The sequence below is a fragment of the Coloeus monedula genome (genome assembly GCF_965178545.1).
Source record: "Coloeus monedula genome assembly, chromosome: 17".
NCBI classification, from domain to species: Eukaryota; Metazoa; Chordata; class Aves; order Passeriformes; family Corvidae; genus Coloeus; species Coloeus monedula.
In genome coordinates, this window is record NC_138797.1 from 479,682 (window position 1) to 491,826 (window position 12,145).

At 42.0% G+C, this 12,145-nt stretch overlaps 1 protein-coding gene across 4 annotated transcripts in view; it reads left to right on the forward strand.

Moving 5' to 3' along the window:
- RALGAPB (Ral GTPase activating protein non-catalytic subunit beta) overlaps positions 1-12,145 on the forward strand; it is a 64,942-nt gene that overhangs the window by 41,034 nt on the left and 11,763 nt on the right. For all 4 annotated transcript variants that reach the window (XM_082292691.1, XM_082292692.1, XM_082292693.1 and 1 more), the window contains 7 exons: positions 569-720; positions 2,358-2,545; positions 4,709-4,815; positions 6,418-6,570; positions 7,159-7,368; positions 8,328-8,486; positions 10,431-10,596. In XM_082292691.1, the coding sequence (XP_082148817.1) occupies positions 569-720; positions 2,358-2,545; positions 4,709-4,815; positions 6,418-6,570; positions 7,159-7,368; positions 8,328-8,486; positions 10,431-10,596 (1,135 nt within the window). The remainder of the gene's footprint in view (positions 1-568; positions 721-2,357; positions 2,546-4,708; positions 4,816-6,417; positions 6,571-7,158; positions 7,369-8,327; positions 8,487-10,430; positions 10,597-12,145) is intronic.

A 12,145-nucleotide genomic window follows, 5' to 3' on the forward strand; every position in this document is an offset into this window, starting at 1 on the left:
TGCAGCTCTACTGAGTGTTGGCCTCTCCTGTAATAGATTTGTTGATGCTTTTACAGTGTACTTTTAGAATGTTCTTATTCTTCTCTTGGTGAATTAGATACCGTGATGTATTTTACTAACGAAAGATGTTGGCAAATGAAAAATTTGGAAAAGGATTTCTTGCAGTTTTCCAGATGAGTTCATTCTTGATGTGCTTAGAACTTAAAAGTTCTGCAAAGAGTCCCAGAAATGCGTTTATTGTCTCTTTAAATATGTGTACATTTTTTGGTTGCATTCATAATTGTCCTCTTGGCAATTTGGTATGTAAACGTATTTATTCATTCAGAGCACTTTTTACCATTAGGATATGAGTAGATAATACAAGCACACATCTATAAACAGAAAAAATACCAGTTCTATAGCAAATGTGGTCTTATTTTAACAGTGTTGGAATAATCTTCTGCCTTTAAATAAAGAGCTCATATTACCAGCAGTGGGTTTTTTTACTTAATGATATATCACTATTTCCATGAGGTTTTGGAGGTGTTTATCCAAATGCTTCTGCTTCACGGTTGTTCTTGCGTTTTAGGATTGTTTAAAAGAGGTACTGGAGATTGTGGAGCTGGGCATTTCAGGGAGTAAATCCAAAAACAGTGAACAGGAGGTCAAATACAAAGGAGATAAGGAGCCAAACCCTGCATCCATGCGAGTGAAGGATGCTGCTGAAGCTACACTAACATGGTATGTAATTTGTCAGAGCACCTTTAATGTGCAGTGTTGTCTTGTCTGAGAGTGTTTAATAGGGAGTTCCCAGCAGGTGATCTCTGATGTAACAAGAGCATTTAAGAAGTTAGGCAGAAGTTCCCTTTCTTTGCCCTTTGGGCAGGACTCTGCTCTGCCTTAGATCTGCCCCCCCTCCCCTTGCAGGTGTTAACAGAAAACAGATCCCTCTGGTCATTGTTTTCCCCTCCTGCCTCCTCTCTCCTTGTACAGCAAAACCCACACCCTCCTCCAGCCCTGGTGTTCTGTTCTCGGCCAGGCCTCTCTGCAGACAGCAATTCCCTCTCTCTTTCACTTAACTTAGTGATCCTGTCTTCCCATTTTCTCTTCTCCTCAGCCTGACAACATATGCTGTCCCCACTCTGGTGAGGAAACTGATAGACACTGTGTGACAGCAGGGAATGGCACATGCAGCACATGTATGCTGGAGCAGGATGGGATGGCTTCCTGCCCACAGCATTGGGCTTGCTTAATATATTTGAGAGGTTCTACTGGAAATGCAGTAACAGATAATGTGTGGGTTGGGGAAGCACAGAGAGGAAAATTGGGATTTGCTCCAGAGAACTTGGAAAGCACTGTGTTATGGGCTGAACAGTATGATGGCAGACAGGACAGATTGAGGATGGGGAGGATAAATATGTTTTGCAAAAGGCAATAGCTGCTTTCTTTTTTGCTCTGCTTTGAAATCCAACTGTTATAAATGTTACTGTTAGTAAAAACAAGTGTGTAATTTCCAAGAAAAAGCAACTACTCTTTGGAACTTGTGGACAAATCCTTATTGGTGCCTGAAAGTGTTTATTTTCATTTAGAGAGATGAAACTGTTTTCACAGTGAAGTGGAAAAGTGTGTGGAGAGGGCAATCAATAGACTTACTTTTGGTCTAGGTGCTGGTGTTAAGGGTAAAGTCCTGACTTAAATCATTTGAACTTCAGTCCAACACTGGACAGCTCTCATTACTGGTTCCTGCCGTAGAAATGTTCAATTTCTAATAGTGTTGGTGAGATCATGTACAACTTCAGATGATCTAAAATGATGCTTCTAGGGGCCTCCTAAGGCTGTGGCTCCAAGGAAGTAAGCACTGTTGGACCCCACCTGGAGGTTTTCTTCCAGGGAAGATTACCATCTGTGGTAGTCATGCTTATGTGATCCTGGACCTTTTAGGGTCCCAACCTTTAAAGGGTTTTAAGGTACTGTAATCTGTACTTGAAGAAAGCAAAGGCAACTGTAATTAGTGCACTGCCATATCTGTCCTTGTTGATATGAGGGGGCTAAAGTATGGATGATTGGAGAAATAATCTTTTAAAAATGAACATGAAGCTATGGAAGGGTACAGATTTTCGTTCTTTAAAGCATGTCTTTATAACCCAGGTTATAAAGAAGCTCATTCTATAGGCAGAGTACCCTTCTTTGTAGGTTTTCATGTATGTCTTTCTGAAGGTACTGGTTATCTTAAAATAACCTGATGGGTGAGGGCAGATGTGCCCTGATAATGTAACTGCTAGGTCAAGATACAGATGAAGAATGTGAGTGAAAATTTGTGCTTGGGTGGAACAGTTCACTTAATCTGTCATAACTCTCAACTTTTTTCTCACTTGCAGCATTATGCAGCTACTTGGAGCATTTCCTTCTCCCAGTGGTCCTGCTTCTCCTTGCAGCTTGGTGAATGAAACCACGTTAATTAAATATTCCCGTCTCCCTACCATAAACAAGCACAGCTTCCGTTACTTTGTTTTGGATAACAGTGTCATCCTGGCCATGTTGGAGCAGCCTCTAGGGAACGAACAGAGTAAGTTCAGATTTCCCATTTCCTTCTTTCTCAGGTTAAAACTTTCTGTATGGAGCTGCAAAACAAAGGTACTTCATCAAGTGTCTCTTTCGCATTTCAGGGGCTTTCCTGTCTGTGGGTGGGCACATAGAGCAGAGTGTTGCTCTGGGATGAAGTGGTGGGAATAACTTTAATGCCCATGATAATCAAACATGTACAAGCCTACCCAAATTGTTCATGCAGTTGTCCAAGTCTTTCAACCAGTTAGATCATATACTTGCTGCTGACTGCCATTGAAATAATGGGTGATGGACAAAAGCATCAACATCCTTGTTCGTACAAGAATGAAAATGTGAAGAGTATAGGAGACTTGATAGGGATAAGTGCTCATCATATAGTTAGTATGTCTCCTTTATGCTTGCACCATTGCTGCTGCTTGCTTTAGGCCTCCTATTACTGCATATTTCTGTGGGTGCTTTCAGCTCAGATGGTTTTAATTGCTTAGGAGCTGTTATAACTTTCTCATATCTGATCCTGTTCTGTCAATGACGCCTCCTGTAAAGGAGATTTGTGACAGGCTGTTGTGATAGGGTGTTGGCTTTCACAGCCGAGTAGCTCATTTCAGCCTCATAGACTTTGACCATCGAGAATTTATATTACAAAAATCTGGTATTAAGTGATAATTTGAACAGAATAACTGATCTCTCTGTAAGTCTTCATGTGTCATGGTGTTACCTAATAGAACAGATGAAAATTCTCTAAGATGCTACCTCGGTTAAAGACTAACTTATATTAGATCTGATGTTCTGTCCCCAGTACATTTTCCTCATCTGTGGATAGGATGGAGCCTAAAAACTAGTCTTGAAAGCAGAGGTTGCATAGAACTGCGTGAATTGGTGCTGAGAAGTTGAGTTGTGGTCCAGAGTGCTCTGGCCATGTTGAGAACCACTGAATAGATCTTGTGGGAAGTGATAATGCTGGGAGCCACTGCCACATGTTCACCCCCAGTCTGTGTTGGAGCAAGTGTGTTCCTGACTGGAATGGATTAGAGCGTGCTGGAATGGCTAAGCAATCCTCACCCTCACTCAGCCTCTGCTAAATGTATTACTGTGGAATCCTGCAAAGCTGTTGGAATCACAAATTAGATTATCTTTACTCGCTGTGCGTAACTGGCTTACGAATCCCCTTTTAATTACAAGATTAATTGCAATAATGCACAAATACATCAGGCCAGTTCTGAGGCAGATCACAGAAGTGAGTGGCTGGGGAGCTGGTTTGGGTTCTCTCTGTGGTGTGCTTATGTACAGGGTGTGCATAGGCTGTGCTGCACCCTGAAATTCCCAGGCAATACTGGGGAAGGAATAGAGTTCTGCTCGTTACCTGATGGTGCCATTGTGTAGTTTATGTGCACAAAAGATAAACTCAAATACCTTTAAGAAGAACAGCTATAGAAGTATGATGATCTCATCTAAGGTGACTAATATCAGTGGCTTTTTAAATCTTGAAGGAAGACTGAAATCCCTGCAATGTTAAAACCATCATTGTGCCAGTAGAAAGGCACCTCAGGACTCTGTAGTCTGACCTCCTGCTGTAGACAAGGCCAGCACTGAATTTGGACCAGGATAATGCAACCTGGTGTTGCCCAAGTGGGTCTCGCAAAACCTGAGAGGACAACTTCTCTGTGTCCCTATTCCTTTTGGGGAAAAATTTTCCATGATGTGGAGTCAGAATCTTCCTGAGTCTTTGTTGACCATTATCTTTTGTCCTTCCACTGTTCTTACTGCTGCTATTTGTGAGGAACTTTTGCAGAAGGTCATGGAAGCATCATGGTGTCTCCATATGGTCATTGTCTCACCTAAACAGGCAGTGGCTGGACAATCTTTTTTGATTTCCTTGAGATATTTCGGAGAGAAATAGTGATCTGCATGAATTTGGATGAAAGTTGCTTTTAATGATCAAACTGAGCTGGCAAGTACTGAGCTGACAAAGTAGACTAGCACTTTCCTGCTGCAGAGAGGTTTGCTTGCTTCTCACCAGGAATTTTCTTCAGGGTCAAGGAAGAATTAACCTTGAAAGGAAAACCTCTGCCATCATGCCTGCATTTTCTTCTTGTTAAATGATTACACAGTAAATTGTTTGCAATATATGATGATGTATTATTCTCTTAACCCCTGTGCTTTGCAGATGACTCTTTCCCCTCTGTCACGGTTTTGATCCGTGGGACATCTGGAAGATTTGCGTGGGCCCAGCAACTCTGCCTTTTACCAAGAGGAGCTAAAGCAAATCAAAAGGTCTCTATCAAAGCCCGTAAAGAAATCTTTAACTTAGAGATGTTCAGCAGAAATTCTACTAATCTGAGACAGCCCCCAGAGCTGGTGATTATACATTAAGGCTGAGCCACGGGGCCTTTAGCTGTAGGTAATGTGCCACATCTCTGGTGACTCTTTACCACTTGTGATTAATATTAACTACAGGCAGTGAAAATGCTGTTGCTTTCTCGACTTGCAGACTTGCTTAAGGGAGGGAGCATTCTCCTTTTTTTTTTTTTTTCTTTTTTTCTGAAAGCATCTTCTGAAGTGATGGGGTAAGGCACAGTGTATTTAATGTGTAGGCAGGGGTATTGGTGCTAGTTTTCAGGTGTCAGGCAAAGCCCTTGCAGCAGAGGGAGTAAAGTCTGAAGGTGTAGAATGTGGTACTGCAGAGAGAACAGCTCTTCAGGCTACAAAGCCTGATGTTGCAAAGATGGCTGTAAACCTGCTGTGAAAAAAATTACCTAGATGAACTCTGGAACAGCTCTGGAGAGGAATGGTGGAGAGAAGACCTTAGTCTTATTTTACAGTAAAATTTCTTATTGCAGTCGTCTAGTGGAGCTTGTACTCTTGTTACGAAAATTTCTGTCTGTGAACTTCTCCACATCTTTAAACTCTTCCCATGACCCTCAGTAAAAGAAAGGCAGTAATGTAGCTGAAATGAGGGCTTGTCAGTCTCAGCTGGCACATTCACATTTAGATGGATGTGGTTCTCTGCGAAGCAGCCTTCGGGAAGACCATCCAGGATGTGTTTGGAGCTCTGCTATCTCTGAAGCTGAGACCCTTGGCTGAATAGTGTCAGTCCAGGTTTGCTACCTCCTATGCTAAAGGACAAGCCATGATCTGACTGCTGACCTCCTCACCAGTTTTAAGGGAACTTTTCCAACTTGAAGGCATTCTATAACTTAATGGTTTTGCCCTTTTGAAATGTAATCAGTAGTAAATAAACTTAGAAAACAACATGGAAGATGCAATGAAAGGTCTCGCTTGGACCTGATGCACCTCTAAACCTGCGCCTGGATCATTTGTTGCTGTCCTTTGTAACTTGAAGTTTGTAATTACATAATGACAGTATAGAACATGATGTAGTAGCAATGCCAAAATTGCATCATGATCCATGATGCAAGTCCTATGGATATTCTGGCAGCGCATCTCCCTCCTGACCCGCAGCATTGCTGCTCCCTTTGAAGCTTTGGCTTGTTGTGATGATCACAGTCAGGAGGGTTGAAATGGAGCTTGTCAAATACTTTCCAGCTTTCTCTCATTACAGTTAGAATGGGCTGAAAATAAGATGTTGCCATGTAAGCTTGCCATTTTTATTGGGGTTTGCAACTGTTTAGAGGCTAGATGGTAAGCAGGGTTCATAGATTCCAAAATAGACAGAGTTGTGTCTATCTGTAAAATTTACAGTCACATTTTTAATACAAGTCTATTAGTTTAAAGGATTTAATGTTTTTTAATGATGCTGCTCACTTATGGATTAGTGTAGTTCTGGTGGGGAGGGGAGAGGAAATATTTTTCGTCTGTTACAATATTGTCTAGTGATACAATACCTTGAATGTAAAAACAACCTTTTTTTGTCAGACATTTGTACCAGAACCTCGACCAGCTCCTAAAAATGATGTTGGATTGAAATACAGTGTGAAACACCGCCCTTTTCCTGAAGAAGTGGACAAGATTCCATTTGTGAAAGCTGACTTGAGCATTCCTGATTTACATGAAATTGTGAATGAGGAAGTAAGTAACTGTCTGTGATTTGATTTTGTTCTTGGGGCTTTTGTCTGTTCCTGAGTCATGCACTAATGTCTTACTGTAAATAGTTTTACTCTTTAGCTTGTCCAGTTTCATATTAATGGAAAATAACCTCTGCAAATTAGTTAAATCTGTGCACTTCTCCAGGAAGATGACACTGCTCAACATTTTAATACTGATCCTGATATCCTGGTATTGTAGGAAGCAATGACTTGAATTTTGTTGCTTCTTCTGGGGAAATTGAAGGGTCTTTTTTGAGACCTTCCTGGGGGAAAAAGAGAGTGCATGTCTCAAATATTTCAAAGTTTCACAGGATCTAATGTGTTTTAGTTTCTGTTCACTTGAGTAGGAGAAGCTATAGCTGATACTGGATATTCACAGAACTCTCCTATGGAAACAGGGTTTTTAGGTGCTCACTTTGCCATGTTGCAAGGTCTTTTTGAAAGTGTTTTAGTAACCATTCTGGTGGTGGATTGCAGCTGCTGCTGTAGAGCTTTCCTAAGTGATTGAACGGTTTTCTTGGTGGATCTTCATGATTTTGGTGACATCAGCAGTTCACTCAATGTTTTCCAGCTCGAAGAGCGCCATGAGAAGCTGAGGAATGGCATGGCCCAGCAGATTGTCTTTGAGACTTCCGTAGATCAGAGAAGTGAAGAGGAGTGGCGGAAGAAGAGCTTTCCTGATCCCATCACGGAGTGTAAGCCCCCGCCACCAGCACAGGAGTTCCAGACAGCTCGTCTGTTCCTCTCTCACTTCGGGTTCCTCTCCTTAGAGGCATTGAAGGTGATCTGATACCTCTTGGTGTTGTCCAGTTCCTCCAGTTCCCATGTGGTCTGGCTTGACAAAAGGGGAAAATTTGTTAGTGGAAGATCATCTATGTAGTTCCAATTATTGTTCAGCTGCAGTTTAGTCAAATCAAGTGATAGATTCCAGTCATCCAGGATTAAGAGCAGGGTTGTGAAAGGCTGGGCCTCAAGCTGAACGTGCTCTGAAGAGGTGGCTGTACCTTTATTTGCAGTGGATGCATAAGCCATCACACTCAAATGTTCACACTTGAAATCATCCCACAATTTGAGTTAGGTTTTGGGGTGGTACTTGAAGACTTTTTGAAATATGACTGCCATAGCAGTTTTGCTTCAGAGGTGGTTGTGCTGAAGTGGTTTAATCATACATAAACACTTGGGAGTACATAATAGATGTAGAGGTTTCTTTTTAAAATTAAAATAACAATTTATAGACGTGATCCATATTCTTAATTTGAAATTCTGCCTCTTACCTGTGGATTCTCCCTAGTATTTGTTGCTTTTCCTTCCAGAAAGCTGTCAGGAAAAGTAGACTATAGAGCATTTGCAAAACTGATGTCTTAAAGTGCTCAGTATTTTACATGTTACTGGTATTTAAGTTAATCTGAAACTGCACATGCGACTGTGTGCATAGCTGTGGTATTTTGAAAGCATCTGCTGCTTTTGTTGTGTGCTCTTCTTGAGCAAAATATTATGTCTCTCACTGGCAAAGTACTGCTTTTATTTAATGAGAGTAGAATGCAATGAATTGTCAACCTGTTATGCTTGCTGTTACTCATTTACAGTAACAAGATATCGCATCAGAAATCCCTGTATGATTTTGCTCTTAGAGAAGGGAAATTGTCTTTCTATAATTTAATGGATTGCCATTGAAGCCATGAAGACCTTTCAGTTAAGAAAGATGGGTTTTTAAGCTGTTGAACTCTATCTATCGGACAGGAACCTACTAACAGTCGTCTACCTCCTCACCTGATTGCACTTGACTCTGCTCTTCCTGGGTTTTTTGATGACCTTGGCTACTTGGACTTGTTACCTTGTCGTCCTTTTGATACGGTTTTCATTTTCTACATGAAGGCAGGCCAGAAAACGAGTCAGGAGGTAAGTGAAAGTGTAGAGTCCCAGCTAGTCTAGATTGCTGTGTTTCTAGTAGTTTCCAAGTGAGTAAAGCGTCACTGCTGGTGATTAGAGTGGAGTGTCAGAGCCAGTGCGAGCTACAAGTCACTGCATATTCTCTTCATCTGTAGATTGAGGTACATTGCTCACACTTAGGATTATTGTAACAAATTTAATGTATTTTTAAACATAGATAAGATATATATTAAAATATTAATAGTATTTTTACTATTTGTTCTGTCCTTATTGTCCTTATTTGTAGAGTTCAAAGATTCAGATCAGAAAGGCATTTCAGCTTTGTTGGCTCAGCTTGCAGGGAAGGTTGCAGTTTGTTCCAGCAATGAGCAATGTCAAGGTAGTTTGGTTTCATTCTAACGTTAAACACGTGTCAAAGGAATGAAAAACTTTCTGCAAGTAAGGAAGTATTATTCCATTGTAAGTCTTTATGCTATAATATTTCGATTCAAAGGCAATTAGGTTAATCAGGGTAATTTGTGCAAATCTAAACTGTGACTTCTTTGTGACCTAGAAACTCGCTAATAGGGTTTTTGGGCTCATTAGGAAAGGATATTTCTCTAGTACCTTCTCATTCCATTCATAACTCTCGTAGTAAAGAGTAGAAGCATGGCTTCCATAATGAATCATTGTGCCACCTCGTCGTGTCACTGTGAATGCACAGTTGACAGAACACTGCAGCACCTTCTACTTTGGTGTGGGACACAGTTCTTGAAACCAGGATCATCTGCCTGAGTGTTCAAATTGTAGTTCAGAATAGCCAGTGCAGTCTTTTCATCTGCAAAGTCAGCTATGAAACAAGATATGCTAGATTTGCCTTTGAGCTGAGATGTGCTCTTGCTGAGCTAGCAGAATGTTTATATGCCCTTATGGAGCTCTTATGTCTTCCAACCCACACTTATCCTGACTTGTTCTGAAGCACAGCTATGGTTTCAATGTGCTCAGTATGAGGATTAATAATGGTGTTTCAGTGCAGTGTGTCTAGTCACTGCCAAACACTGTACAAGGCATTTGGATGGAGTGTCAGGACTTTGTGGCTACACAAAGCCTCCAGCCTGGAAGCTTTTCTTCCAGCACCCATCCCTGCAGTTTCTGCTTTGTTGGGGCCTGTGTCTCAGTGTTCTGCCCTTGCATAAGCCAAAATGATTGATGCCTCTGCCACAAAACAAACTCTTGTATGGCCCGGAAAGGATGGATGGATTGTTTGTTCCACCAACCCCAGTGGTTCTGGTACCCAAGTCACACATATCTCTGTGTGCTGTTTGGTGAAGGGCTCAACTCTCACTTGGTCATAATGAGGTAAAAGTTGCCTTTGCATATGGAAGCATCCCAGATCTCTGTCAGAAGTAGAATTAAAGTTTAACATAAACAGTACAGTGTGAAGTTTGGTTAAAGTGCACACTCAGTCCTACTGAAAATTGTTTTGGAAAATCTGTTTCATAATTTAATGTGCTGTGAGGCCTGCCCTTTAAATCACTCTATGTCACGTACAGGTGAGTAGTGAGGAAAATACCTCTCTCTTCAAATTTTAATTCAGTCTAATAGTGAACACTGTATAGAAAACCCTTGTGTTACCTTTGATGCTAATGCAGGTTCTGCACTGAGCACTCTGTGGTTTTTCTCATGAGCGGTTGAGTCTCAAAATTGCCATCTCCAGCCATTTAATTCACTGTTTTACAGGCTTTGAAAATGCTGGCAGAAAGTCAAGTTGATTGAATAGGACAAGGCCAAGCAGGATAGAAGGATGCTGAGGAACAGGGAGTAATGTCCATGTAGAAGTCTGGGGTTCCAGGCTTGTTCTGTAGCTATATTTGGGCAAAACCATGTTGGTGACAAAAATGTTAATTAAAAAGCTGGGAAGGAAGAGACTTGTTTCCTGCTTCTGTACCAACATGGTGTTGCTGGTGGTTTCAGATCCTGAAGAACATGGAGTCTTCCAGAATTGTTCAGCCCCACTTCCTGGAGTTCTTGCTGTCTCTTGGTTGGTCTGTTGACATTGGGAAGCACCCTGGGTGGACTGGTCACGTCTCAACAAGCTGGTCAATCAACAGCTGCAGTGATGAAGAGGGACCTGAACAAGGTAAGACATAGTAAATTAAAATGTTTAGGCTCCTTTAGAAGACAATTTTCTTATTCCTGTGTACCTATCTGAACACTGGCTTTTTTTTTTTTTTTTTTTTTGGTAAATGCTGATGTTTGCTAGAAAGAAATGTGTAAATACTAAATTAAGCTTCAAGTCAGTGAGCAAAACTAATGTGTGTATGTTGTTGGGAGGAAGTAGCCTCAGCAAAAAAAATACCACTGGATTATATGTCTTAAGATTTGATGAGTCTTTAATACATTATCCCAAACCAGTGTTCAGGTGGAATCGGTTGCAGATTATTCTGTGTATTGGCAAATAGGGTTGAAATACTGTGTGATTTTTTAGTGTTCCATAAGTAGATTAAAAAGAGATATTGAGTCAAGCTGCTCTTTGTAGGTCCTGGAGGTGTTGGAGCCCACATATGGCTCTCTGTCTTGCATCACTGAGTCTGCTTTTTTCCACTAGAGCAACTCCTCCCCTGAGCTTGTCATACACCACCCTCTCCCCATTCTGTCACCCAGAATGATCCTCAGGAGTGTGAGCTGCTATCCCAGGACAGGAAGCTGGGGGTTGGGTTAGCTTCTCCCTTGGACAGCTTGATCAGATTCCCTGGGAATTGGTAGTGTCTGGGCTGGTTTCAGTGTCACTGCTCCAAGGGCCAAACCTGTTCTGGGTGATCTCCAGAGCCACAGCCTCTGGTGGGCCACCCAAAGGTAGTGGTAAGGCTGGTGCAGCTTGTTAATCGTCCTTGAGCCAATGTTGGCATCAGGTGTGGCACCATTACAGCTGCAGGTGCTTAAGCAGCACTTGCTCTGCTGTCCATTCACTGTGTCATAGGGGGGCCCTTCACCTGTATCTGCAGCCAGCTGGAGGCTTCTCCCTTCAGTTACAGAATAAAAGTACAAACCACAGAAGGCTGGAAGTGTTGGGGAGAGGTTAGAGAACAGAGGTGTTGCTTTCTCTGAGCAAGTCAGGATGGATTACAAAATGGCCAAGTCTGGATTTAATTTTGCTTTAAGGACAAGGTCAGGCTGTTCTTTCTCAGAGGCAGAGCCCTCTGACCTCCCTTTGCAGTGGGTTCATCAGAACAACTGCAGAATGGTCCCTGAATTAGCCAGGGACCTGGCTTGGTGTGGACTTTTCAACTTGAATTTTTTCAGCCATTTGAATGAGAACACAGACCACTAAATAGCTGAATTAATTCAACCAGCTCAGGGAAGAAGGAAACAGAAAAAGTGTTCAAAAATGGAAAGGAGGAAGGGCAGGTTACTTTTAGTCTGGTTCTGCTGGTGAATGGGCTGGAGCACAAGTCCAGTGAGGAGCAGCTGAGGGAGCTGGGAGGGCTCAGCCTGGAGAAAAGGAAGCTCAGGGGAGACCTTCTCGCTCTCTGTGACTCCCTGAAAAGAGTTGTAGCCAGGTCTGGGACAATATCTTTTCCCAGGTAATGAGTGACAGGATGAGAGGAAACAGCCTCAGTGCAGGTTTAAGTTGGATATTAGGGAAAATTTCTTTATGGAAGGGGTGGTCAGGCACTGGCACAGGCTTC